Here is a 26,312-nt window from a genome sequence, read left to right on the forward strand (position 1 = left end):
AAATAAGTATATTGCTTTTGCACTAAAGTCGTGGAAATACAAGTGTTTGCTTTGTACAGGGTAGGCGCATAAGAAATTATTTGATGTCATGTAGCAATATTCAAGACAAGAGAACGTATGGTCATAGGACTCGTTTTTACAATGCCATTTTTGGCATACTATCGATGTCTAGTTTGTCTAAGCCGTGTCTCTCAAGAAGCCTCTGCTAAGCTTTTGAGAGACAAGCTTACTGTCATCTGTGTTCACCATCATACCGCAGAAACTTGAATTGAGAATTCTGAGAGACTCAATCTATTTTGCATTCTTCAGTATAGATTATCGCCTATGACGAAACGCAACGACCCATGATGTAGGTCATGTAGTTGTGTTGAGTAGTTACCAAAGACCCAAGTCTGGTTAGTCACAGAGAAGAAAGGAATGAAGGGGATGCTTTATCAGCACATGTAGAGGAAAGCATCAACACAACAGTAAGAATAGACGTGTAGAGAGTACCGGAACTAGACTGTTGTACAGAGTTCGAATAGTTGGAGGTCCACTTGTGCATATGCCTCACAACGTGGCAAGCGGCCAGCTGCATATCCGATAATGCATGTAACAGACGTACTGCCGCGTTCCGAAATCTAATGTAGAATTAACTTCTAACGGGTTGATCGGGGCTGGAGATGTCCAGGACTGTCTAGGATAGGGGCACCTTCTGAAGGTACAAGAGTCCAGCAAAGAAACTTGTCGACTTTAATCCTGGGTTGCATTTACAAGTTACCATGGGTCCCATGATATCTAGCAGATAACATGAACTATACAGCAATGAATATAGGCCAACCCAATAACTACCGACATAGACTGAGCACCAATTGGGGTCTACACCGTTTTGAGTCTGCAATTGCTGTAACATAGCTCAATCCTGCCGTGATATATGCAGGAGAAAATCATTGGAGAGCGAAGGAACCCGTTTGAATTATTGCTGCACTGCAATAAATAAAGCCGTGTCACAAGTCGGAGTATGTGTTGATACATTCTGACGTCGAGCATATATTGGCGGATGTTCATTTGTGTAATTTTGTGGATGTACTCAAGAGTTCCTTTTTGCATGGGACATATGGAACTGTTCTTATCTCTGTGTCACGCTGGAAACTAGGTGGTCACTAGAATGGGCCGTAGAACTTTACTGTGAGAGAGGTTTAATTGTATGCCAGCCTGGTGTGTTGTTGTATCAAGTGGGAGATCTTGTCGCTGAGTGACGTGAGTGTCAGCCATGTATGGCGAGTAGCTATGAAAGAAAACGAGTAGCCCTATAGCTTCAGTTCTTGCCCCGTAGCTACCCTGCCCTAGCTAGTCTTCCTCTGGGACTGTTGATAGAGCAATGATGCTGAACTCTAGGTTCCCGTCGGCAACTTTGGTGTATCTCTTGACTGTAGCCTCCAGTGCCTGATCACTGAGGAGGTCATTTCCCTCATCCAAGATACCACAATCGACTGGTTCACCCCAACCCCCCTCTAGATCATAGAGATGACCGTCTGAACCTTTGACAAAGCTGATAAAATGATACCCGACAGGTTCCTGGCTAGTAGGCGCCGCGGAATCTCCCGTTACGGCTGCGTCCATATGGGCTTTTTCCAGTTCGACCGAATTGTAGAGGAAGTCGGCACGCGCAAGGGGTTTGAGATCCCGTGTTTCCTTGACGATCTTATCGAGGAGCGAGTCTGGGCTGATGAAATCCTTGGCCGTACCGTTACTTACACTATGCAAGAGGGCGATGAGGCCGCAGGCGTGTCCGATGGTCTGTCTATACCACATGACTGGTTCATCTGGACCAGAACCGTCGTACGTCAACTCCTTTGAACCAGGATCACTTTCCCGAACGCGAGCCCACATAGGAGCAGGAGTGATGAATATGAGGGCGTGGACGGGGCGAGGAATCATGGACAGCAACTCAGGCTCGTCGACGCTGTATACATCGTAGAAACCGAGCTTCTTCGAGACGCCGAGGTTGTGAATGAGTTGAGTGAACACTTCTGGGTTGTTCTCGAGCGGGATGAATGTTTTCGTCCCATCCTTGCGGAAAGTTACTCCTGGTGTAGTCGACATGATGACGATGATGATGATGATTGATGGTGGTTGATGATCTCCAACCCGTGGTGAGAGGCGTGGGATGTTCCTTTACCCCGCGCTTGATGCTCACTGATTCCCAAGAACTTTGTTGGTTGGAGTTAAAAGAAACAATCCAGAGTAAGTAGGGAGGCTCTTTAGTTTAGTCATGTTAGGCAGGCAACACTTGTTGCGTCACTTCCACACATGTCATAAAAGATACATGTTTGTAGGCACGCATTCTTATTGAACTAGCCGCAGCTTACAAACTGATATCTGTGAATCAAATAAATCTGTTGCAATCAACAAATTCCACAGACATTGACATGGTCAATATCATCGAAGGGTATCTGAGTAGTGTAACCTGGTTGCTCTTATTGTGAAGTTGCTATCATGTTCCTGAAGAACAAATTGTGTAAGCTATGGTATTTAAATGTATTACTCATTCAATCTTTGCAGAGACATGAGTTTAACAGTAAAGCTATGGTATTTATTTACCCAGTCATCGTGAGAGACGCACATTCTGTACAGTCATTTGACTGCTGACAATATTTAAAGTCAGAGGGATTACTATCGATGGAGAGTAACAGCTTGTCAGCGACATATTGGCTGTATTCATCATGGTCAATTCATACTGTCAGTCACTCTTGAAGGAGTCAATATGTGTGACAGGAGGATTTTAAGCCATTCGTGACAACGAAAAAATCTAGTTGGATGTCAAAAAGCTGCCTTAAAGTAGGGTATTCCACTATATAGGCACATATAAAATATTGTACTGGCGAGACAGCTACTGTTTTGAAGGGCCGTTATCTTTGAGTGTCACTTACACGAAGGATCTGGCGTAGCACACCGTCGCCTAGGCAGGTTCAGGAACCTGCCGAGCAGGTTTACATGGACCAAAGTCACGACCGTTACTTATTCCAATACTGTAATATTGCAGTTATGAGACCACAGTAAACTGAACATCGCTTAAGAAACCTACCGATCGCCCGCTGACAATTACGAAATCATGTTTGACATTTTGGCAGAAATTTCCTGGCTATGAGTGGACTGTTCAAAGGTTCCAACACCTTTTGGTTACGATGTGAGCCGAGCTGAACAAAAGTTCACCACGTGATGAATGCTGGTTGGAGACGAATGGAACCATCTTGTTTGATGAAGGACCTTTTGCTGAGCTGGACGAGTTTTCCATGTTGATTAAGTGGGACGATAAAACCAAGACATTCTTGTCCTCTTTCTTGTTCCATCCAGACAAAACGATAATGTTTATCGGTGCGGGCATTAAGACGACATCAGTTGCCTATGGTAGCTCAAGCCACCTCTAGTCTGTGTTTCAGAAGCGTGCTGGATTCGTGATACCAAGCCCGATTTTGGAAAGGAGGCAAGCTTTCAGCACTGTTATTAGTACGATTGTTAGCTGGACCCTGAATCGATCAAGAATCAAGAATCGACAGTTGGTTTTTGCTTCTCGCTTTCAGCATGATTATTTACAGCCGGGCGTGCCGTTTATGTAGACAAAAGTGCCAGGCTGGGGTTGAATGTTTTGAAACTAACACGCACCAGCAAGCGAATTCTCACTTGCCCGACGGTTATCTTATGGGCCGAGGCTAATCCTAGAGGGGCTGGAGATAAGCCGTTTTCTCTGAAGGCTTGAAGCACTATCCGTACCGGGGTTGATTGGGTGAATTAAGATCCCTCAAATGGCGTGCCAACGTTTGGATGTGACCTCGGAGGGATGTAACTGGACTGGACTGGCTGGACTCGTAGTCTGGGCATGCTAGGCATACTGGGCTGTCGTCAAGATGCCCAGATGAGGAGATAGACGGTTGGTGGCTTCTTACCCTTCAAATTGAAGTAGTTGGAGACTCAAAATCTCTCCAGTCTGCCGACTCGAAGAATTGACCAAACAAAATACGCGAACAAGACTCCAGTTGTGTTTCCAACAAAAGGTCCAAAAAATCGAAATGCTCAGAGGCCACAGAAAGACCATCAGAGCTCTGTAGTTGACATGGTCTAAGCTTGTTCTATCCCCAATCAAGAAGGTGGTTCAGATTGAACCATGCCGTTGTCCGTGATAGCCAATGCATTGAGAGCAACACTACGACCTAAGTCGTCTAGTACCGGGTTCTGATGGGAGTTCCCAAGAACACAACATGGGGTGCCAATCTTTTCTTCGCGGGGAGCGACCCTCCTTGTCCCTTGGGGCTGAGAATCCCCCCAGTCCTAGTCAGTCTCAGTCTGTATAACCACACCCGCAAAGCAGCAGCCGCTGTCGGCTTCTTCTTTTGCCTGCTTCAACATCACCTCAAGACACCAAAAGATCAAGCCCAAGGCTGTTGTTGTCGCTGCCATAGCGGGTTTCAACCCACGCATTGCCGTCGGTTTGCTGTCGCTCTGTCCGTTGCTATCTGCAAAGGATATCTATCAATCACCATGGCGCCCTCTCTCTTTCGCAAACGCCACGAGGCCGAGGATATTATTCCTATCCCCGGCCCTCTTGAGACAGTCTCCGCCTCCGGTCGCGATTATCTCGAGAACCTTCAGCAATTCGAAAAGTCGCACAAGTTCGACCCCAACCTACCCATCGACGACCTCACCGATGTGGACGCCGCTATCGCGACAGGAAATGCCGAGAAGGGAATCGAAATTGAGCACGCGCTCATGGAAGACAACAGTCCCTATCCTGAAGTCCGATCTGTTGTCCGAAACTACGATGTTGATGTCCCCGCCAACACCATCCGTGCCTGGGTTATCGGCATGGTTCTATGCACCATCGGCTCCGGTGTTAACATGCTCTTCTCGTTGCGAAATCCCAGTGTCACGGTCACAACCTATGTTGTCCAGCTTGTCGCCTACCCCCTGGGCCTTGGTTGGGATTTAATAATGCCCGATCGTGAATGGAACTTGTTTGGCCTAAAATTCAACCTGAAGCCCGGCAAATTCAACTACAAGGAGCATGTGGTGATTGTAGCCATGTCGAATGTAAGCCCAACTTCTTGATATATATCTCAACAGTCACTAACTTTATATCAAGGCCGCCTATGGTGGTGGTGTTCTTTACGCAACCGATGTACTTCTTGCCCAGCAGATTTTCTACGGTCAAGAATTTGGCTGGGCATTCCAGATCCTATTTGGTATAACCACTCTTTGCACTGGTTATGGATTGGCTGGTCTTGCCCGTCGTTTCTTGGTATGGCCTGCTGCCATGATTTGGCCTACTGATCTAGTCAACTGTGCCTTGTTTTACACACTTCACGACCACTCTGGCTCCGACCCCACCAAAACCAACGGCTGGAGAATGGGACGTTATAGGTGGTTCCTGATTGTTGGATGTGGAGGGTTCGTTTGGTACTGGTTCCCCGGCTGGATCTTCAAGGGACTGTCTTACTTCACTTGGGTTTGTTGGATTGCGCCTCACAACGTCACCGTAAACAAGCTCTTCGGCGGCATGACTGGCTATGGCTTGATGCCCACATCTTTTGACTGGACCGTGTACAGTGGCTACCTTCAGTCTCCTCTGATCCCACCATTCCACGCCATTGCCAACGTCCTTGTGGGAATTATTGTCTTCTTCATCTGCATATCAATGGGAATACACTTTACAGGTACATGGTATGCGGATTACTTCCCTGTTCAGTCATCCGAATCCTACGACAACACAGGCGCCATCTACAATGTCTCAAGGATCCTTGACAGCAACTTCCACTTCAACGAGACAGCATACAAGGAGTACTCGCCGCTATTTTTGCCAACACAATTTGCTCTCTCATATGGATTGTCCTTCGCAGCTGTGACAGCTGTTGTCGTGCACGTTGTGCTCTACCATGGACATGAGATTTGGAGACAATTCAAGCTTGCCCGCAACCAGGAGGATGACGTCCACATGCGTCTAATGAAGAAGTACCGAGATGCAGAGGATTGGTGGTATGCTGGTAAGTTGGAAATTTTGATGTCCGATTAATACCGATTGGTACTGACTGTAAATAGCTCTATTCGTCGTCATGGTCGCCATCTCGATTGGTGTCATTGCTGGCTGGCCAACTGGTTTCCCTGTTTGGGCTTACTTCATCTGCCTTCTCATCCCCGTGTTGTGGCTGATCCCTATCGGTGTTGTTCAGGCCATCACCAACATTCAGCTCGGCCTTAACGTTTTGACAGAGTTCATCATTGGTTACATGGTTCCTGGTCGCCCCATGGCTATGATGATGTTCAAGAACTACGGTTATATCTGCATGGGTCAGGCACTCTACTTTGCCCAGGATCTCAAGCTTGGCCATTACATGAAGGTTCCTCCTCGGGTTATGTTTTCTTCGCAGCTCGTCGCGTCTATTTGGTCCGCTATTGTACAGATTTGTGTGATGAACTGGGCTCTCGGTCACATCCCTGACGTCTGCGCTATTGACCAGCCCAACAACTACACCTGCCCCGGAGGTCGTGTCTTTTACACAGCCTCTGTCATCTGGGGAGCCATCGGCCCATCCCGCATCTTCAGTCACGGTGCTATTTACTCATCTCTCCAGTGGTTCTGGCTGGTCGGTGCTGTCACACCCATCATCACATGGCTTCTCGCTCGCAAGTGGCCGCGTTCAATCTGGCGATACGTCAGCACCCCCCTAATTTATGGAGGTGCTGGTATGCTGCCTCCAGCCTCTGTCTACATCTACCTCTGCTGGGGTATTGTCGGTGCTTTCTTCAACCGCTTTGTCAAGAGGAGATACACTGGCTGGTGGCTGCAGTACAACTACGTCACATCGGCGGCTCTGGACTGCGGTCTCATCATGTCGACCATGGTAATCTTCTTCACACTGTACTTGACGAGTGCATCTCCTCCAAACTGGTGGGGAAATTATGGTGCCATGGAGACAATGGATTGGAAGACACATGCTATTTCAAAATCGGTGCCTGAAGGAACCATCATTGGACCCTCAACATGGAACTGAGGTCCCCGAGTTATAAAGAGTAACAGTCATGAATATGTGCTATATGTTCTTGGAAAGCGAGATTTGGGCGATTGATGACTTGTCGGCGTTATGGTCTAGGCTTTGTATTTGGAAATGATTATTTTTAGTTGCTTGTGCGAGATACCTCAATAACGATTGATGTTGATTGATGTTGGGAAAGATTCAGTCTAATGATATGAGGGAACATTCGATTCAAATATTAGTACACAACCCATTTCATAAGTTACCTGCATGCAATTCAATTAAATGTCTATTAAAATATTGACCAACTGCTTAAACGACTCGACGACCCATATCTGTCCCACTCTTGCCGTAGCTCCGCGAGGTCAAAAAGCGAAGGAGCAACCAGTCGCTCTTGCCCCAGTCACGTGGAACGCGTCACATGATAGCCGAAAACTGCCACACCTTCCGTTTCTTAGGGTTGTAAATTCGCACTCCGCCAAAAAAAGGTCTCCCAAATTGAGAATTTCTCGATCGCCATCCAACTAACCGCCCAAACACCACAGCCAAGATGAGTACGTCGCCGCCTGTCAGCTGCTGCTCGCGAAACGACAGCAGATGATTCTCTCGAAAGCAATTCCGCAGTTTTGCTAATGCGTCTCAACAGCGAAGGGTACCTCCAGCTTCGGTAAGCGTCACAACAAGACGCACACCCTGTGCCGACGATGCGGTTAGTTCTTGTGCCCTCTGGTCTCTCCGTTTAGATATCCCTCGATGCGCGCAATGGAATACTCGACAAAGAAAACGACATCGAAAATTGGACGATTGCGAGCGTTGAAGAATGTCTGGACGGAGGGGCCTGGAAAATTATTAAAGATGGACCGGAAATACTGATGGGATAATCTCTAGGTCGCCGCTCTCTCCACATCCAGAAGCATGAGTGCTCTTCTTGCGGTTACCCTTCTGCCAAGATCCGCAAGTGTACGTGAACACCTCACAGATATCTGTCGACAAATTCGATATCGAAAGCACCCGATACTGTTGAACTGCAGTACTGACCAATCTTTGCAGACAACTGGTCCGAGAAGGCTAAGCGAAGAAAGACCGTCGGTACCGGCCGCACTCGCTACCTCAAGGATGTGTCTCGACGATTCAAGAACGGTTTCCAGACTGGCACACCCAAGGGCGCTCGTGGCCTTACTGCCGAGAAGGCCTAAATGGGACCGCATCCCTTCTGACCCCCTCTACCACCTCTCCGGCCCTACCCCTCTTCTATCACGGACGTTCGAAACACCCAGTCCCTCGAGCACGCACACATCAACAATGACGGCTCTCATAGCGTGAGCCGAGACCGTAGGGGAATCTGGTTGGAACTGGAGCAAGGTGGTGACTGGGACGGGCGGTTGTGTTTGTTGGTTCGTGGATGAAGGACCTCTAAAGGGGTGGCTTGGAGCATGGGCACGGTGTTTTACATGTTTGAGCAAGGAAGTAAAAAAAAAGAACCCCTTTGCTCTTCTGAGATTCCATAGGGTTTCGGTTACGAGGTTCTGAAATGGCATCTTGATTCTGCATGAACATACCTATAGCCCTTGGACAGGACATTCGTGAGAAAAGGCCTGGGCACACGTCCTGGCAATTGACGCATTTGTGCATGATACCCTTGAAATGGTATGAATCGAACTTAATCCAGTGTTAAGCTGTTAGTTGCTGTGATCAAGCTTGATCTTTGCAACAGATTCGTGATTGTTATGCTATTCCTTGTATTCGTATTTTCTCGCATCTAAATTTTCATGTCCCCCTCTCGAATACTTTAACACCGCCATCCGCAACAACATGGTACAGATACTCGGCGGCACCTCCCATTCCCTCGATACCAGGTCCTGTAATACGAACGACACCGCTGACGTCCCTCGCTGTTCCTGTGTCCAGCATACGCAGTGCTAAAACTGCGTCAGCCACATGAGCTATTGAGAGCACAAGGCTGGCGTGCTCTCGTTCGAGAGTAGTAGCTTGGGCAGCAACTAGGGGTGTGTCGGCAGAGAGTGTGAGAAGAGTACTGTGAACAAGCTGGGAGATCTGAGTTAGGTGCTGTCATTGACCCTCAAAAGCTGGGGTAAACTTACACTGCGGAGACCGAGAACGAGGTTTTGTAGTGTGAGGCTTGTGGTTGACTCATCAGTGATAGCAAGCAGGGCATCGAGCTGATCGATGATGAGAACTTTGCGCGAGGCTTTCAAGTCCCCGATGGCGCCTTCGATTTCCTTCTTGATATCCGCAAGATCGGTACTTCGTAGTGCTCTCTCTTTGCGTGCACCTGGAGTTTGGGGTTTGTTGTCACCGTAGATTCCTGTGAGCCCATCTACGAAAGTGAAGCGTCCTGTTCTGCTGTGGGCATCTAGATCCAATCCCTGGAGTAGTATAAGTACCTATCTTTCTCATGTGTCTACAAAGAAAAATTGCTGTAAATACAGGGAACTCACCAGTTTCGTAGATCCTTCCCTCCAGAAAGCGCCATCTCTCATAAAACTAACCAGCACCACGCCTATGTCTTTGGCGCTCTCATCGCCATCTGTGCTTCCTCTCAGGTATGAGTACACATGTCGTAGGAGCAGCCAATTTGAACTTGCGCCGAGTACGCTTGTGACGAGATTGAGTGAGCCTTCTGAGGGAAGAGCGAGATATGGCTCTAAAATATGAGGTATCCGTGACACGGAAGCCATTTTGCGGTCGGTGTCAATGGAGGTTGTTTGGTTAATATTAAAGATTTTGAGGTTCAATTGTACTGTGCGAGAAGTGTCATAGTGGAGCGTAGGCTGCGTGAGAAATAACCTAGCTCAACACTGATACCTGGCATTCCTAGAACATTTCTCCATGTGCCGACTCATATCAAATTACAAATTTATCTTTTCTAATTTCCCCAATAGTGTAGTGATTTACAATATAAAAGCATCAAATTCCTGTTGGTCACTGTCTGATGTCTAGGTAGCAGGATGCAATCCGAGATTTGTCTCAAAATGTGCGTAGGCCAAGGATCCTTGGCTGAATTGTTGGTTGTCCAGGAATCACAAGATGGCTGTGTTATGAGAGTTGACCATCAAACAAAGACCCGACTAGTGCGGATAAACGATAAAGAGCAACTGCTCTTCGCTTCTTACTATTGTGACCTGAACTGGCAGGTTTTACTGGGACTCTGCTGGGGGCTCGAATGGTACGTATCTCAATGAACAGATGCTGTACAGGCCAATGAATGGTATATGTTTTCACCAAAAACTCGGATGCAGTTCTCATAATGATAGTATGTGAGAATTGCATCGGCGATGAATACCCAGGACATATCACGTAGTGAGCATAATATTAGCAGCACACATGTTAGTGGCTTTGAAAATATCCAGAATATCGACTCTATTTAGCTCATGAAACTTTGTGGTGCACTTCGGGCGTCTTTTTATAGATATAGTACCTAGTGATTTGGACATATCAAATCAGATTTATCATGACTTGCTGAACAAACCTCCAAAAAGTGATGATCCCCCTCCACCACCTCCACGGCCTCCATGTCTCCTCGCTTCGGTTCTGATCCATTCCTTTAGGAACTCTCGATCAGCAAGCTTTCTGGCATCAGAAAGCTTGGTGGCCGTCTGAGCTTCCCCGCCGTCAAAGCTCAGAAGCGTAGGGATGCTCGTAATCATGTAAGTCATGGCCAGGTTGGGGTCTCCCGACATGATATCTGGTGAGTCAAACTCTACAGTAGCGAGAGATACTCCACCTTCCTCCTCGCCAACGCCAGACTCGACGAGGTCGTGGAGGAGAGGACTGACAGCTTTGCATGTCGAGCACCACGAAGCGGACCAGAAAGTCAGCAGGGGTGTGCGGGACGATGTCGAAAGTGAAAGGTAGGTTGAGAAAGAGTCATTGTTGCGGATACTAGCTAGCGGTCAACAAACAAGCTATTTCTCGGCGCACAAAGACCCAGACAGCGATCGACAAATAAGGGTTGCAAGGAGGGAACATGTGCGGAGACATGTGATCTGTCAAGGCGACGCGATTCGACTTACGGGGCGTATATTTGGTTCTTGGCTTGTCGCGGTGTGCTTGATGAGATTGAGGCTCGCTGAATTGAGACAGCCCGTAAAGACGATGTCTTGCTGTATAACGGGCGTAGTCCAGCGCGTACAGAAAATGTATGCATTGGGTTTTTTTAATAATATTTTTTGTGTGGTCTGTGGTGATTTCAAGGATACAAGGGTACGGGACGAAAAGTGTCAAAACAGAACACTGTAGTACAGTAACATTGAGCCTCAACAATGGGTGAACGGGATGAAACCATGGAATGCGAGCAGATTCTGGAGGTGAGACATGGTTTAGCTGACCAGCCTTAGCAATGATGTAATAATGCTTCTAGGCATACCGTATCTCCCGCAGCGACCCTTGGTCCAGTGGCTCCAGGACCCTTCGATAGGCGGGGGTTGCAGAACCCACTGGGGACAGTTCACAGTAAGATAAGCCAGTGATAGGACGCACGGGACACCGTTTAAACGCCATAAGTCGGTCACGCGTGCAGCATCTACAAAAGACGAAACTTGGTTTAAACTGGAATCGATCGTTTTTAATGACTCTGCCGCCGCTCCCGCTGGTGACTATTGCTGTTGTTATTGTCACCAGGCCTCGAATCCTACCATATTGGATGCGTGGGAGTGGAGTTGGGCCCCGGTGATCCAACGTTAACCTTACTCGTGTTAGAGTGGCAGGCTGGACAAACAGTTGAAAATTAACCTTTCATGCTTGGCTTTGCTTGGGCTTGCTTGGGCTTGCTTGGGCCTGTCCAAGGTCCTTTCCTATCAAGGAAGATGGACGGACCCCTTGTTCATCTACATATCTCAAGTACCTTATCTACCTGGGTAGGTCCTGGTACTAGTAATACACATATATCTAGACGAACGCGTCCTCCCTTTGTTGTCGTACCATCTCCCTCTCTGTGTGTGTATCAAGACTCGAGCGGCTTCTCCCTTTCGATTTTCTCGTTTTCTAGGTATCATATTGCCAGGATTCCCATTGTCTTTACTCCTGAAGGATTTGACGACAACCAGCATACACAAGCGGTCTTCCCACGACACTCCACAATTTATTGGATCTTATGCCTTCCATTGCTTCGCTACACTAACGACCTGCCTCCCAACCTTTATCATTCCTACCATACATAAATCCTCCATCTCCATCTTCATCTGCATGTGCCCTGAAATCACCTAGAAATCCTCCATCCTTCATCCTATTTCTTCCAATTTTCATCCAACTTCGCAGACCTATAAACGGAATATGTTCAGCTCCTGAAATCGACCTCACCAACTTTCTATTCATCAAGGTCGTCTCACTCGGTCCACAGGCATTGCGCCTAACCCGCTCTTTGCCCCAGAGAAAATTTATAATATCAGAAAATTCTTTGTGTCTTCAAATCATTGACTTGCAAATACTTTCATCATGTCAGAAAACACCAATGTGCCCAGATGGCGGCGCTTTCTGGGCACCGGCGCCGGCTCTACTGTTGCCCCCCGTCAGAATGATGCTTACGGGCCGTCGAAATGGAGCATGGGAGTTTTGAACGACAAAGAGACCATCGAGGTTCCAGGTTAGTACAAAAATATATCTATTTCAATGTCCACGCCAAAACTAACGCGCCGCAGGCTCTGTTCTTCTCCTTGCGTCGCATCGCAATGAACCGCTTGGTCTGCGAAACGTTCATGCGAGAAACTCCCATTCTTCTATTCCCACTGGCTTTGCTGTCGACGAGCGGAGAGCATCAGCCTCTTCAGCAGCCGCGGCGGCAGCAGCTGCATCAGTTGCGGCGGAGAGCCATCGTCCAGCCAGTTCGAGCCGTCCGGCCAGTGCGAATGAAGGCAAGAAGAAGACAAGTGACGGCGCCATCATCCTGGAACCCCAACCCGAGGACTCGGGAAACGACCCTCTGAATTGGCCGTCCTGGAAACGAGATGCTGCTCTTTTGTCACTCGGGTTTTATTGCATGATTGGTGGTGGTACCACTCCCTTGATTGCTGCTGGCTTCACGGATGTCGCCGAAGAGTACGACGTCGACGTGGAGAGAGTGGCTCTGACCACTGGACTTTACATGATGGGAATGGGTCTTGGTTCAGTTGTGTTCTCACCAACTGCCATTCTTTATGGTAAGCGCCCAGTATACTTGGCTAGCGCCGTCATGTTCATTGGCACATCGCTCTGGTCTGCATGGTCTCCAAGCTTCAGCTCTCTCCTGGCAGCCAGAGTCTTTCAAGGCTTTGCCGTCGCCCCAGTCGAATGTCTCCCCTCAGCTACGATCGCCGAGATCTTTTTCCTTCATGAGCGAGCATACCGTATCGGTATCTACACCCTCCTTTTGCTTGGTGGCAAGAACATAGTCCCTCTCGTTAGCGCAGTCATCATTGGTAGTCTCGGATGGCGCTGGACCTTCTGGATCTTGGCCATGATTATTGGCTTGGGCGCTGTACTCCTCTTCTTATTTGTCCCCGAGACATTTTGGGACCGAACACCTCACGCAAGACCCAAGCATCCGTCCAAGAGGCCAAGCTTCCTCCGCCGGCTCTCATCTCGTCACCAGCAGGTTCAACGACCCGTAGAAGAAGAAAAGGTACTTGAGCCCGAGCGTGAAGAACACTCGGTTGAAGCATCTCCTGCCCAAGACGGACGACAGTCGCCTGCTCCCTCCCATCACTCCCACCACCAACGAGCTAGAAACCTCCATGTGGGCTTTGCTGGGCCTGACGCTGCCGACAAAGAGACCACAGCCCCCGAAGTCGACTCTGACTCACCCAAGGCATTGGCGAATTCTTCGGATAAAGACTTAGCTTCGCCTTCTGGTGCCGATACCACAACTGGGAGCGATTCCTTCAACAACCCATTCAAGCTGGGCCCGAGCCTCGAGAACGAAAAGTTGGACGCTTCGGACTTGGAGGGCCCCCAGAAAGTCAAAGCATACACGCACAACCTCCGCCAACAACCCCCGAAGTCATTTACCCAAACTCTGAAGCCTTGGCATGGACGACTCAACGGTGACAGTTGGCTCAAGGTTATGATTCGCCCCTTCGTACTCTATGCATACCCCGCCGTTTTGTGGTCATCTGCCGTATATGCCTGCTCTGTCGGCTGGCTGATTGTTATCTCTGAGTCGATTGCCATGATTTACCGCAACTCAGAGTCTTATAACTTTACTGCTCTCCAGACGGGTCTGGTGTACCTCTCGCCGTTCATCGGCGGCATCCTGGGAACCGGTGTTGCAGGCAAGGTCAGTGACGTTATTGTCAAGATAATGTCTCGTCGTAATGGTGGTCTATACGAGCCCGAGTTTCGTCTTGTCATGGCCATCCCTATTCTGATTACCACCTGCATCGGCCTTATGGGATTTGGTTGGTCGGCCGAGGAGAAAGACCACTGGATGGTCCCCACCTTCTTCTTCGGTGTTGTTTCGTTTGGATGCTCGCTTGGCTCGACAACAGCCATCACGTTCTGCGTCGACAGCTACCGTCAATACGCAGGAGAGGCTTTGGTGACTCTCAACTTTTCAAAGAATATCCTGCACGGTCTTGTTTTCAGTCTCTTTGTTACCCATTGGCTCCACGGAGAGGGTCCCAAGATGGTCTATATCTGGATTGGTGTCATCCAGCTGGTCTTGATGCTTTTCACGATTCCCATGTACATTTATGGCAAGAGGGCTCGCATGTGGACTGTCCGGGCCAACTTGATGGAGAAGTTTTGATTTGTAGCACATTGTCGTTGCCTTGTTTCGACGCATCCTATGCATTTCAACAGAGGTGTTTTGTTATCGCACTCATTGGTACGACAGACAGGAGTTTTGGATTTCTTTACAACTTGCATCCTACGGGGCAGCACGCAAGTGCCGCAGTGTGGCATGATTTGCATATTAGCATTTGATAGAATGGTAGCGCTCAGAATGACTGCTAATGTTCGTTCCTGCATCTAACTATCCATATGAGAGAGCACAACCTGTGAACACGGACCACAAACTATTCCAACTAGTACACTAAACTACCACCGCTAAATATTTGAAACACATCTAGATGTACCCTTGTTCATTGAAACTGTTCATTGGGTTTACTCTAAGCTATGTCTTTCTCAGCTTACCCGTTCCATGGTAACGTGCCAACGCAGGAAGCCTGTGACAGATCCGGTCGATCCGAGATATCGTCACCCGCCTTCACAGATGACACACAGTGTGTTGCTGCGTGCTGTCAGAGGACATCGAAACGGAATGGCGTTCTTGCGATGTCTGCCTTAACGCGTGTAAGACGGCACCCCCACCTCTTAGATGAGACAAATAAACAACAGCATGTATGTTTCGTCGTAGTGTAATTAGTATCTTTATGGCAAGGTTGATGAATATTTGCATCTCTGTTGATCAGTGTTTAGGTTAAACACTACTTCTCTCCGGGATGAGATGGCACTTCTTGGGTAGATATATGTATTACCCAAGCTTTATCAACATACCTTGCTTAACGAAAACTGCATGATTAGGTCGTGGGAAGGCTGACTGACTTATACACTAAAGACTTTACTTCCGGTCTCTACAAATAGTCCACACCCTTTTCACAAAGATCTCAGAGACCTCTCGAATTAAACATTCTTGATGAGTCTTTTATTATGTTGTAAAATTGCTCCCCGTAGTGGTATATAACTGCGCCTATTGCAAGGCCTGCCCATGCCATTCAAAGATACAGACCCAACGCCCCTTTCTTTTCTCTTTTATATACATGCCAGGATATGTCCTTCTCTGTGTGTGCTTACAAAACTTGGCTTGTATCCTGGTTGCCTCATAGTTCATACATCTTCTAGTTACGCTGTGTCTAAATAATTGCGTAAAGTTCGTTCTTAGTTTGCCGTTGGAAGTCAAAGAGACGATGCTGGTTTACATGACGACACAGTCGCCCTCCTGCTTCTGGTCCATCTTGCTTCGAGAGATACGTTCGCGCTGGCGCGCGCCATTCTTGCCTGCACCCCGTTTCAAATCCTCTAGGCGCTCACGAGCCTTAGGAAAGTCTTGGGCTACGAAACATTGTTAGTTGTATATCGTTTTTCATCAATCTGATTGTACTCACCAGCTGCTCGCCAATACCAACGCTTTGCGTCCTCGAGATTGGGTGGGACACCAATGCCCACCTCCGTGAAGTATCCCATAGCATACTCAGCCTTGGCCAGACCTGCAATGGCAGCTTTTCGGGCCCATAGATATGCTTCTGTGTCACTCTGTCCCAATACACCTTCGCTGCCCGTCAGGTACCAGCCGCTCAGAGCGAGCTCTGCTTGATGCTCCTCCTGTGTTGCCGCTTTCGAATACCACTGAATGGATTGTCGAGGATCAATTGGGCAACCCAGCAATCCGTACTCAAAGGCACAGCCAAGTCGGTATTGCGAGAATTTGTACCCCAAATCGGCCGCTTGAAGGAACAAGTTATAAGCGTATGCCTCGTCTCGAATGATGTTATCATTCGGTTGCGCTGACTCGTAGAGCAACCCCAACTCGTGCAGAGCATGTGGGTTGTCCTTGTCGGCTCGCTCTGCCGCTCGCTTCAACCAACCCACAGCTTCTCTAGGATTTCTAGGCTGGCCGAGGAGCCCCTTTAACAAAATCATTCCAACCTTGTACATCGCTGGAGGATCGCCCAGAGTTGCAGCTCGCTTATACCACTGGATCGCCTTCATTGGGTCCTTGCGCGTGCCGCCACCATCTTCGTGGCCAATTTCACAACATACCGCAGTACGGTAAGCTGCTGCAGCATGCCCAAGTTTGGCGGCAGACTGGTACTGGGTGAAAGCTTCCTTGTAGTCAGATTCACCAAAGAGACCTCTCCCAAGGCAATCGGCCAGCAAGAACATAGCATCTGGGTTCTGAGCGTTTGCAAGCTTCTTGAGAATTTTGTGACAGTCAATCAGGTAACGTTCACGTGCCCTGGAACGCTGCTTAGGGTCTGGCATCTTGGGTGCCAGCACATCTGCAGCTTCAACCAGCTTCTTGGCTAGTCTCAGTGCCGAGTCCTGGTCGTTCGCGTTGCTTTTAATAAGCATTCGGAGATGCTCCAGTTCTTGGGTTGTGACAGGACTTTCTTCTCTGATAGGTGGCTGTGGGCCATTATCACGAGGTGGTGATTGCTGCTGCTGCTGCTGTTGATACTGAGGCTGCCGCTGTGCCTGGGGTTGGGGCTGCGGCCGAGGTGCTGGCGTAGAAGCCCCGTAGTTCCGGACTGGGGCTGGCTTGCTACTCATGTGAACCACAGTGTCTTGCACCAAGCCGGGACGGACGGGTGTGGGATGTGTAGGGAGGCCCTCCATGTTCACCGGTCCTCCAGTATGGATACCCTTCATTGCTGCTGGTGCGCTCGGCCCCTTGGGTGGCAGCTGGTTATATTCTTGATCATAAGCTGCATGGTAGTTGCTCATGGATGGCATAGGAGGGACCGCAGGGACATCTGGTACATCACCAGCCATTTCAAAGATGGCTGTTTGAGGTTGACGGAGCATTGGCTGGGATTTCGCATGGTTGAGTACCGCTGTTTGATGAGCTACTCGCTGAGGCTGTTCATGGGTAGGACGCATTGACTGTTCGAAAGAATCGCGTTGCCCTGGGCCTGGTGCCGCGTCAAAGTCAGGAAGACTGGTCCGGTTCTGCTGAGAATGCTGGTTGTAATCCGAGTTGCTATTCCGTTGGGGATCGAGGTAGGCGTCATACACTTCTTCGTATGAAGCCCTCTGTGAGTTTTGGTATGCCCTTTCGTCATTGTAGCCGCCATTGTAGGGAGCGGCCGGGCCTCCCTGCGGACCGGCTGTATAAGATCTCTGAGGGGGCGCCCGGTGACCGCCAGCAGTCGAAGGTCGTTGAGGTATACCTCGGCCAGCGGGGGTGCTATATTGCATTGACTCCATCCGTTGAGGGGGTGGCATGTTCGCTGTCTGCCTCATGTCGTCCACTGGCATGGTTCTGCTTCGCGCTGGTGGTCCAAAGCCACCTGCGGGAGGTTCTTGCGAACCTTGATACCCATTATCGTAATCCCCGTAACCTCCTTGAGGTCCATAACCTGCATTTTGTCTTTGGGGAGGTCCTTGTGGATATCCTCTGGGAGGAGGCCCGCGACCTCCCTTTGCTGGCGGCCGTCCGTACTCGCCTTGGCCTCGATGGGTATCTGAACTTGCACGTCCACCTGGTGGCATCATTTGTCTCTGATTCATGTCCATTTTCGACATTTGATCCACCATTTGTTGCTCATAGCCCATGTCTGGTCTTTGTCTGTCTTGTGATGGATACTGTTGCCCGAATTGACCATCTCGAGGACTCATAGGAGGAGTGTTCATGTGATTCCGGCGGGCTTTTTATTCTCTAGTGAGCTGAGTAGCATGCAGTGATATGAAGGGGACTCACCTGTAGGATCTGAATTCGCAGCATACGGCCCCGGACGTATGCCATTCTGCGCAGGATGTCCATTTGACATGCCTGGACCTGGACTTCCTCGATGGGGAGGAGGGCGCTGTTGACCACGATGCGGATCAGCCGTTTGTGAGCGAGGAATTGGCCCTCCGTGCGGACCGGGCATTGGGCGTCCACCGCGTCCATACGGATCGTGGGGAGGTGGTCCTCTGCCGTAGCCCTGGTCTTGGTACTGTCCTCCATATCCCTGACTAGGGCCTCCATCGTATTTATCATAGCCATGATCTCTTTGATGCCGGTCGTAGTGTGGTTGTGTTCCGTATTGCTGCGGTGGCGCACCATTATGCTGTCGCGGGGCAGGCCTGGGTGGCCCTTGTCGTTGTTGGCCACTATAGCCACCTTCGTACAAAGATGCCATGATCGCGGTTCGATGGCTAAAGAATAGGGCTTGAGTGTCGTCTGGTCGATAGTGTTTATCGGCTAGAAAGAAGACAATATGAGTTCGTAAGTCGTTTGGCGCAAAATCGGTTTCAATCACTGTCGCATGGCGTGCCGCAGCTACGGCAACTGGGTTTCCAGTAGGCGTGTGATCGGCACTCCGGATCGTGGAATTAGTGCAAGAGAACCGACGGTGATCTCAACCAGAAGAAGTAGTCAAAAGAAAACAACAATGTAGCAATGCTACTGAGTTTATATAGAGGAATTAGGAGAACGCGAGAAAGGCACCGAATCGTTGGCTGTATCAGAAACAAAAGAGGGTGACGGTGATGAGCGACTGTTATGAGGAACAAGATAGCCTCGGTTGAAAACGCTGTGTCTGATGGACAGGTAGAAATGCCTTTCAAGCGATGCAAATCGAAAGAGGACGGGGGGAATCCCTTTATTATTATGTTTGGTCATCCGAAACGGCAAAGTTCATGGATAAGTGCCTTAGTAGGTCAGGTTGCCTCCAACCTCCAACGTGACCTGCCCCAGGGTTTGTTGCCATAAGTCAGGTCCATATTAGCTGCAGCCCAGTAGAATTCGTCCAACTTCTTCCATGAGAGAGCATGTGGAGTGAGGGCGCTAAATCTACAGTGGCTTTTCGGGTCGTTTATGCCCGTTTTCCAGGTTACCTTGAGTGGATACATCCTGCATGCGGGTGGTACCTTACTTGACGTTTAACCCCTGTTAGCCAGGTCGGAAGAAGTTTTGAGACTGCGCGACGAAAGGCTCCAGGGGCATCGCATCATTTATCAATACCTACCCCCGGGTCTAGTTTCGAGGGTTGCATGGAGGCCTTACTTATTTTATGTGTCAGGTATGCTGAAGGAGCGTTGGGCCTGTCGCAAGATAATTAAGCGACTCGGCATCAAGGACATGCCGATGAGAGAATGCATGGATAAACCATATTCTGACTGGTATCCTCGTACATACTGGATTCATCCACAATTATGAACGGGCCAAATGGGCTGTGAAGGTTTCCCCATTCCAACAGGACAAGAGATTGGGCGCTTTGCCGCTGCCGGTGCGTACATAACTAATTGTGGCTTGTACCAGCCCCTGGCTGTTCAACGGCGACATTGACCGGTTCTACCACGCATCTTACCATTGCCGCGCTATAGGATTCGACGTGTCAATGCCTGGTTGAGACAAAGCTTTGTTGTGTATCACAATGCTAGTCATTATAACTCAGTGACCTAATGGTGTTATCAGAACTAATAATACCATCAACTCCATACGAATAAGAATTGCCGAAGACTCCTTTACCATAAAAGTCGAAACAAAGCAATAAACCGAATGATCCTTTGAAAGCCGTGTCTACATACATACTTTCTTGACAGACCCCTGGTAGCCCTAAGCACGGTTCCTCGCATATCATCATCTGTGGATCTAACCAAGACACATGGTTTCCTGTCAACGAACGATTCATAGGTAGCGTCTCCGGAGAGTTAGAGGAACCCTGTGGCGGCTAATCGGCGCTAGATACCTACTATGCAGGCTGTTGGAAGACATTGCAATACCTGTGCGTAGAATGTTGTGGACAGAGCCAGGTATCCATGTTCGCGCTTGGCACTGTGAATGTGGTGATGTCAGGAGAGGTTTTCCGGTGTACTCTTGTCTGAAGCCGCGAACCCTTAAGCTCGATGCTATACGTAAAAATTGAGGCAGCTACTATCTGAGCAGGTGTGTATATCCGACGAAGCCGGAGACTTGTCCACCCGCTCTGGTTTCCTGCGACACGATTTGTCGAGTGGTCATCCAAGCTGAAATTGTCTACTGGCCAGTAAGAAGCTCCGAAACGTCTTATTCGGGAAGAAGGCTCTTCGCCACCTCCCAGCGAGTCGTTCTGTACGAGGTCGTGGATTCGAGCTGCGGAAAGCTGAGACATGGTATAAGCCGCCGCGCATACGACAGGTTCAGTTAACTCTACTATTCGTACCCCTAAAGCTGAACCTTTAGAGATCGTCAATGGATGAATAAAGGACCTACGTATTGCAGTCCATGGTTTGCATAGGTTCTTTTCCACACTATTCTCACTCTTCACAAATAGTATACCACTTCTTACACACCATGCAAGACTATAGTCAACATAATGATATTTCATAATTCGAAATACCTACGCTACCTACCTACCTAGGTACAATTAGTTGCCTTTGGATAGGTATGTTCGGGGTAGGTGGTCGGGTCCGGGACAAGATTGGCTCCGTGACCGCTTTCCCGATCGAAACGCCCACCAATGAGGGAATACTGCCAAATCAATGACGGATGCAGAATCGTGAAAATCATCATTAGAACAACCGGCGCTCAGTCTAATTTGACTGCACTCACGGCTACTCTGTGCGAAGTTTGATCTTTTCGACATTGATTATATTATACCATTACAATGGCAGCTAAGCAGCCATCGTCAAGGTGGTGGTTCTGGACCAAGGTCGTTATGGGGTACGGGTTCTATGATGGTAGCATACTCGCGAAATCACAAGTTAACAAATTGATGTAGTGGTGCTGTCGTCGCTGTCGGCGGACCAGCCTTCACCATGTGGTTGACACCTACCGAGGAGGAACTTCGATCGAGATACAACCCCGAACTGCGCAAGAAGAGTCTGGAGAACCGCGAAGAGCGACAACAAGATTTTGATGACTTTGTGACCCGATTGAAGGAGTATTCAAAGTCTGACAAACCGAGTACGTTTTTCGTGTTATTTCGACATTAATCACTAATTTTTTGTTAGTTTGGATCGTTGTGAAGGAGGAAGAGGAGCGAAAGCGAAAGAACGCTGCCGCTGCCGCAAAGGCGTCCAAGGTCGAGACCGACACGCGACGGGAAGAGATGAGAAGAGAGGCTGGCCTGGACGCCAAATAAGTTCGTCAATGGCCGTGTATATTGAATGCCATTTTTTACTTGTAAGACTATGAAGAATGATCAAGGGACGACTCATGTACAACAGCTGGGTAGCCTGGGAAGCCAGTTGAATGGTTAAGCAATCACTCGGAGTTAGTATACTCATCACCTGGCAATTCGTTGAAACAAAAGATTCTTTCGTTCTTTTTCTGTTGTTCATTCTAATTAATGTCTTCTGTCAAATCAGATATAAACGCTCACGATGCCCATTACAGAGTAAGGTGAATCCTAAGAATATTTATTTACCTTTTGGCGAGTATCGATTAAAGTCCAAAAAGGCTTCTAGTATACCGGACTAGGTAGTTTTACTGCTTTTATTCAGTTGTTCACCACAGCTCAAAAGCTTTATGATTCCTGACCCGAGCAAAAGAGCTGAGACACTGGGTTACCCCACGGGCTTACTGAGCCTGTAACGTCACGACCTACACCTTTAGCTCTTGATGTCCATTGTAAAGTACCCCTACCGAGCCTAAGGGCGGAGCGCCCAGAGCCCCTCCTCTTCCTCGGCGAAATGGTAGTTCCACAGGCGAAAACTCTTGGCACGCACAAAATCTACTTTGACTTATCACCACTGATTCGAAGCCGACGGCGACAAACAGCTAATTAACCAAGCCTAACTACTGGTACGTTACCCGACCCGCGCATGCACGAATTTACGATCAATTCCTCTCCGAATAATCGATTTATCCCGTTCGAATTCGACCCCGACTGACGAGTTTTGTTCCAGTTTCGATCGAGTCCCCCGATCCCCCGCAATCGAATTTCGCCCATCATGTCCGACGTCCAAGAACGCCTCAAGAAGCTCGGCCTCGGTGCCCGAACTGGTACGTGATTTTTGCGCAATTTTTAAATTACCTCTGAGGTGAGAGCAACAAGCTGATCTATAATACAGGGTATGTTTGCGCATAACGAGGCTTATACGCCGTCACAGCCGAACATCGCAGCTAACGGAACGACTTAGTGGAAAGGGTACCCCCCGACGAAAGGTCAAGCGCGCACCTGCCCGCTCCGGTGCCGACGACAAGAAGCTTCAGCTCGCCCTCAAGAAGCTGAACACCCAGCCCATCCAGGCCATTGAGGAGGTCAACATGTTCAAGCAGGACGGAAACGTCATCCACTTTGCTGCTCCCAAGGGTTAGTCATCCCTCTTTGGTGTTGTGCGCGGGGCTGTAGTTGTATACTGACATGTGCCCTTTCACTCCAACAGTCCACGCCGCCGTCCCCTCCAACACCTTCGCCATCTATGGAAACGGCGAGGACAAGGAGCTCACTGAGCTTGTCCCTGGCATCCTTAACCAGCTCGGCCCTGACTCCCTTGCTTCTCTCCGCAAGCTCGCTGAGAGCTACCAGAACCTCCAGAAGGAGAAGGGTGAGGACGACGACGAGATCCCCGACCTTGTTGAGGGTGAGAACTTCGAGGGCGAGCCCAAGGTCGAGTAAATTTCCTCCACAAAAAACTCGAGGGCGATGGGGCAGTGAGATCGTAGGCATGTCCGGCCAAGAGGCTGGCTAGTTTCTCCTGCGAGGCGGGTTTTATGTTTTCCCCCTTATGGGTGGATAGTCGTGACAATCACTCCCCGGCTCTCTATTTCGAGTAGCTGAGGAGTAGGTACGGGTATGCAAAAGGTCACAGCTTGGGAACGGTCGCGGTGGAATGGCGATTTATGCTGGCTGAGGTTGATTGATCTGTACAAACAAACAAAAAATACGACTTACATCGGGAGAAATACCAATCTCTAATGATGTCAATGATTGCTACGCTTTTCTAGTTGGAAATCTGACCCTCCGTCATTCCTGATCCACCCTACAAGTGCTGCCTGACGCACTTCTTCCTTTACCCTTCTTCTATGAGCTGTGAGTTGGCCTTGTTTAATATCCCGATAAGTACCAGACTTTAGATATAGTGCTGTGACAGAGCACCCGGCGCCAAGTCTATCGGCAAGGTCCCTTGCTGCCTCCCACATGCTTCGCCTAGACATTCGACTTGCTGCATTTGTGTTGAACGCTTTCCGGCCTTGGATAACTCCCCCTATTATGTTTTCTTCAAACCCTGAAGATGACCATGCTGCTGCAAGGTTGCTGGCCGATATTTTATCAGCCCGACTTTTCACGGCTATTTTTGAGAATTCGAACTCCAGACCAGTTGTCATGACTGAGAATTGCTTGAATGAATATCCCCCGGCCCACATCTTCTCAACTAAAGGTCTCAATCTGCCTTCTTCTGAGAAAGCCCGCCTACAAGCAACATTAGAATGCTGAGATTCTGGCAATACGATGCTGTGAATGTATGCGTTGGCTGAGTCGAGAAAAAGTGATGTAAGAGCTGAAAGGAGTGAAGTGCACTGCTTGAGTGCTAGCTTGTCGGAACAGGACTTGGAAAGCGTTGGCGGTGCATCGCCTCGAGCAGGCTTCCGCCTGACAATGCCGGTCCGAGAGAAGCAAGCTCGCCCTAGTAGAGAAGTGTCGGCGTTTGGATCAGGAGTCCTTGTTGTGGGAGTTGGTGCCTCCCATGCTGAAGCATCTTCTTGGGCAGCCATTGTGAGTTCCATGCTAGCATCACCGCCTGTTTGGGTCAGAGATTAAACCGATGGCAATCTGGGAATGTCATACATGGCGCTTCTGAGCAGTACATATGCAGTCTTACATCGTCTTTAATTTCAAAAGACTGTAGACACATTCCATTACTGTTGGATGCATGATTCTTCCTCTGCAAAATGCTCGATTTGTCTTCTTTTTCAAGGAGACTTTGACATTCGTCAATCAGAAAGCGATTGAAGGTCCTGATGGCCAGGATCTCGGCATGCCAGTCATGGATGCCGACACCATTTGACTGTGGTATTTTCGACACAGGAAGGCATTTCATGCCAGTTCTACGCAATCAAACTTAGATTCAAAGCGAGTCATGAGAGTCTGGGAGTTCTTACGCCAGAGCCAGACAGGTCAAAACATCGTTCTGTTCAGCAACGATGCCACTCAGAGGAACCCATTCATGTAAGCCATTATCGCGAACGGCAGGTTTCCGTTTTGCAGGTAACTTGTGGAATTGCTGCAATACTGCTTGCGCAATCAAATCAGCCTGTGAAGTCATCTAAGCATCCATGTCCAGATTATACGACCCGGTTTGGTCCAGTGACCAAGAAGCCTGAATAAATGGATTAGCAAACGAGGTGTAAGTGAAGCTGAGCCTCCTCTTCCCAGGATGTTGCACCGACGATTCTCCGGTTCCAGTGGAAAGCGCCCTGAGGCCCGCCTGTGGATGCACAACTGTTGCACGTGATGACTGCCGACCGCCGCCAATCAGATCTAGCGATTCGCCTGCCCTAGATCGCTTAGTCATTTAGCACACAATCCGAGCGAAATTGACTGCCCGTAGACAATCAATCGACCCCCCTCAACTTTCCATCGCCAATCCACGGTCAACTACACAACACCTTGTCGCCTTAAACGCACAACCAGCGACAAGATGCGAACCTACGAGGACACCTTCTCCGGCGCGAGAATCTACCCTGGCAAGGTACGCTCCTCCTGCCTTTTACCCCGTTGATGCGATCCGGTCGATTATCGAAATGCGAAGTTCCAAGTCGCTGGAGGTGGATGATGGATCGCATGGACAAGGCACACTTGGTGCTGAACAAGATGAGGACATCAAAGGCTAACGGGTATCGCTCCACAGGGTAAGCTCTACGTCCGTGGCGACAGCAAGATCTTCCGATTCCAGAACGGCAAGTCTGAGTCTCTCTTCCTCCAAAGGAAGAACCCCCGCCGTATCGCATGGACCGTCCTCTACCGCCGACAGCACCGCAAGGGTATCTCTGAGGTATGCAATAATTGAACGCCAGCGGCACTTCACACGAAGCTCCTCACTGCTGCTGGCCCTCCCATGACAACATTTGCCACAAGACAGAACTGACACATTCTACAGGAGGTTGCCAAGAAGCGAACCCGCCGCACTGTCAAGGCTCAGCGTGGTATCGTTGGTGCTTCTCTCGACGTGATCAAGGAGAAGCGCAACATCCGACCCGAGGCCCGCTCCGCTGCCCGCGCCCAGGCCATCAAGGAGAGCAAGGAGAAGAAGCAGGCCGAGGCTGCTACCAAGAAGTCCGAGAAGGCCAAGCTCGCTGCCCAGGCCTCCAAGGGCCAGGCTGTCCGACAGGTTAGCAAGCAGGGTGCCAAGGGCTCTGCTCCCAAGGTCCAGGCCAAGACCCGTTAAATTAGGAATGGAACTTGAGAGAGGATGAAAATGGGAGAGTGGAGTCCGTGGTTCTTGTGTCTTTGTCCGGCCGGTTCTTCTACAATCTCGGGTGCATGGAATGCCAATAGGGTGCATTGATAGTTGAGCAATGCAAAATGGTCAAACAAACAAACAGACAACGCATCTGATTCTTGTCGTGACGAACAAGGGATGTGCAGTTATGCGGTGGCTCGGTAAATACCTCACGGCGTTATTGGAAACTAGCAACTTAGCTTGTTAGATAACGACACAATGCCTTACGATGCAAGACCA

General features: G+C 49.2%; 11 protein-coding genes across 11 annotated transcripts, besides 2 other annotated features; 6 read left to right on the top strand and 5 right to left on the bottom strand.

The window, feature by feature from the left end:
• Positions 1 to 1,329: 1,329 nt before the first annotated feature.
• FPSE_11690 (uncharacterized protein) lies at positions 1,330 to 2,085 on the bottom strand (the record flags this gene model as incomplete). Its single annotated transcript, XM_009264807.1, has 1 exon — positions 1,330 to 2,085. The coding sequence occupies one exon, from the start codon at positions 2,083 to 2,085 to the stop codon at positions 1,330 to 1,332; it is 756 nt and encodes a 251-aa protein (XP_009263082.1).
• Positions 2,084 to 2,123: a microsatellite.
• A 2,395-nt stretch (positions 2,124 to 4,518) lies between these two features.
• FPSE_11691 (uncharacterized protein) lies at positions 4,519 to 7,025 on the top strand (the record flags this gene model as incomplete). Its single annotated transcript, XM_009264808.1, has 3 exons — positions 4,519 to 5,067; positions 5,120 to 6,017; positions 6,073 to 7,025. The coding sequence occupies 3 exons, from the start codon at positions 4,519 to 4,521 to the stop codon at positions 7,023 to 7,025; spliced, it is 2,400 nt and encodes a 799-aa protein (XP_009263083.1).
• A 532-nt stretch (positions 7,026 to 7,557) lies between these two features.
• FPSE_11692 (uncharacterized protein) lies at positions 7,558 to 8,203 on the top strand (the record flags this gene model as incomplete). Its single annotated transcript, XM_009264809.1, has 3 exons — positions 7,558 to 7,561; positions 7,896 to 7,967; positions 8,058 to 8,203. 3 exons carry the CDS (start codon positions 7,558 to 7,560, stop codon positions 8,201 to 8,203), a joined length of 222 nt encoding a protein of 73 aa, XP_009263084.1.
• A 571-nt stretch (positions 8,204 to 8,774) lies between these two features.
• Positions 8,775 to 9,706, bottom strand: FPSE_11693 (uncharacterized protein; the record flags this gene model as incomplete). Its single annotated transcript, XM_009264810.1, has 3 exons — positions 8,775 to 9,053; positions 9,110 to 9,394; positions 9,467 to 9,706. 3 exons carry the CDS (start codon positions 9,704 to 9,706, stop codon positions 8,775 to 8,777), a joined length of 804 nt encoding a protein of 267 aa, XP_009263085.1.
• Positions 9,707 to 10,477: 771 nt separating this feature from the next.
• FPSE_11694 (uncharacterized protein) lies at positions 10,478 to 11,175 on the bottom strand (the record flags this gene model as incomplete). Its single annotated transcript, XM_009264811.1, has 2 exons — positions 10,478 to 10,910; positions 11,042 to 11,175. The coding sequence occupies 2 exons, from the start codon at positions 11,173 to 11,175 to the stop codon at positions 10,478 to 10,480; spliced, it is 567 nt and encodes a 188-aa protein (XP_009263086.1).
• A 1,286-nt stretch (positions 11,176 to 12,461) lies between these two features.
• FPSE_11695 (uncharacterized protein) lies at positions 12,462 to 14,748 on the top strand (the record flags this gene model as incomplete). Its single annotated transcript, XM_009264812.1, has 2 exons — positions 12,462 to 12,609; positions 12,665 to 14,748. 2 exons carry the CDS (start codon positions 12,462 to 12,464, stop codon positions 14,746 to 14,748), a joined length of 2,232 nt encoding a protein of 743 aa, XP_009263087.1.
• Positions 14,749 to 15,915: 1,167 nt separating this feature from the next.
• FPSE_11696 (uncharacterized protein) lies at positions 15,916 to 18,844 on the bottom strand (the record flags this gene model as incomplete). The annotated part of the gene is made up of 3 exons (XM_009264813.1): positions 15,916 to 16,052; positions 16,106 to 18,367; positions 18,421 to 18,844. 3 exons carry the CDS (start codon positions 18,842 to 18,844, stop codon positions 15,916 to 15,918), a joined length of 2,823 nt encoding a protein of 940 aa, XP_009263088.1.
• Positions 17,155 to 17,192: a microsatellite.
• A 2,448-nt stretch (positions 18,845 to 21,292) lies between the features above and the next one.
• On the top strand, positions 21,293 to 21,769 carry FPSE_11697 (uncharacterized protein; the record flags this gene model as incomplete). The annotated part of the gene is made up of 3 exons (XM_009264814.1): positions 21,293 to 21,348; positions 21,407 to 21,591; positions 21,639 to 21,769. 3 exons carry the CDS (start codon positions 21,293 to 21,295, stop codon positions 21,767 to 21,769), a joined length of 372 nt encoding a protein of 123 aa, XP_009263089.1.
• Positions 21,770 to 22,580: 811 nt separating this feature from the next.
• On the top strand, positions 22,581 to 23,248 carry FPSE_11698 (uncharacterized protein; the record flags this gene model as incomplete). Its single annotated transcript, XM_009264815.1, has 3 exons — positions 22,581 to 22,636; positions 22,770 to 22,942; positions 23,016 to 23,248. 3 exons carry the CDS (start codon positions 22,581 to 22,583, stop codon positions 23,246 to 23,248), a joined length of 462 nt encoding a protein of 153 aa, XP_009263090.1.
• A 107-nt stretch (positions 23,249 to 23,355) lies between these two features.
• Positions 23,356 to 24,345, bottom strand: FPSE_11699 (uncharacterized protein; the record flags this gene model as incomplete). Its single annotated transcript, XM_009264816.1, has 3 exons — positions 23,356 to 23,494; positions 23,525 to 23,544; positions 23,635 to 24,345. 3 exons carry the CDS (start codon positions 24,343 to 24,345, stop codon positions 23,356 to 23,358), a joined length of 870 nt encoding a protein of 289 aa, XP_009263091.1.
• Positions 24,346 to 25,271: 926 nt separating this feature from the next.
• On the top strand, positions 25,272 to 26,018 carry FPSE_11700 (uncharacterized protein; the record flags this gene model as incomplete). Its single annotated transcript, XM_009264817.1, has 3 exons — positions 25,272 to 25,322; positions 25,482 to 25,625; positions 25,731 to 26,018. The coding sequence occupies 3 exons, from the start codon at positions 25,272 to 25,274 to the stop codon at positions 26,016 to 26,018; spliced, it is 483 nt and encodes a 160-aa protein (XP_009263092.1).
• Positions 26,019 to 26,312: the final 294 nt, after the last annotated feature.

The sequence above is a fragment of the Fusarium pseudograminearum genome, chromosome 2, assembly GCF_000303195.2.
Source record: "Fusarium pseudograminearum CS3096 chromosome 2, whole genome shotgun sequence".
NCBI lineage: Eukaryota > Fungi > Ascomycota > Sordariomycetes > Hypocreales > Nectriaceae > Fusarium > Fusarium pseudograminearum.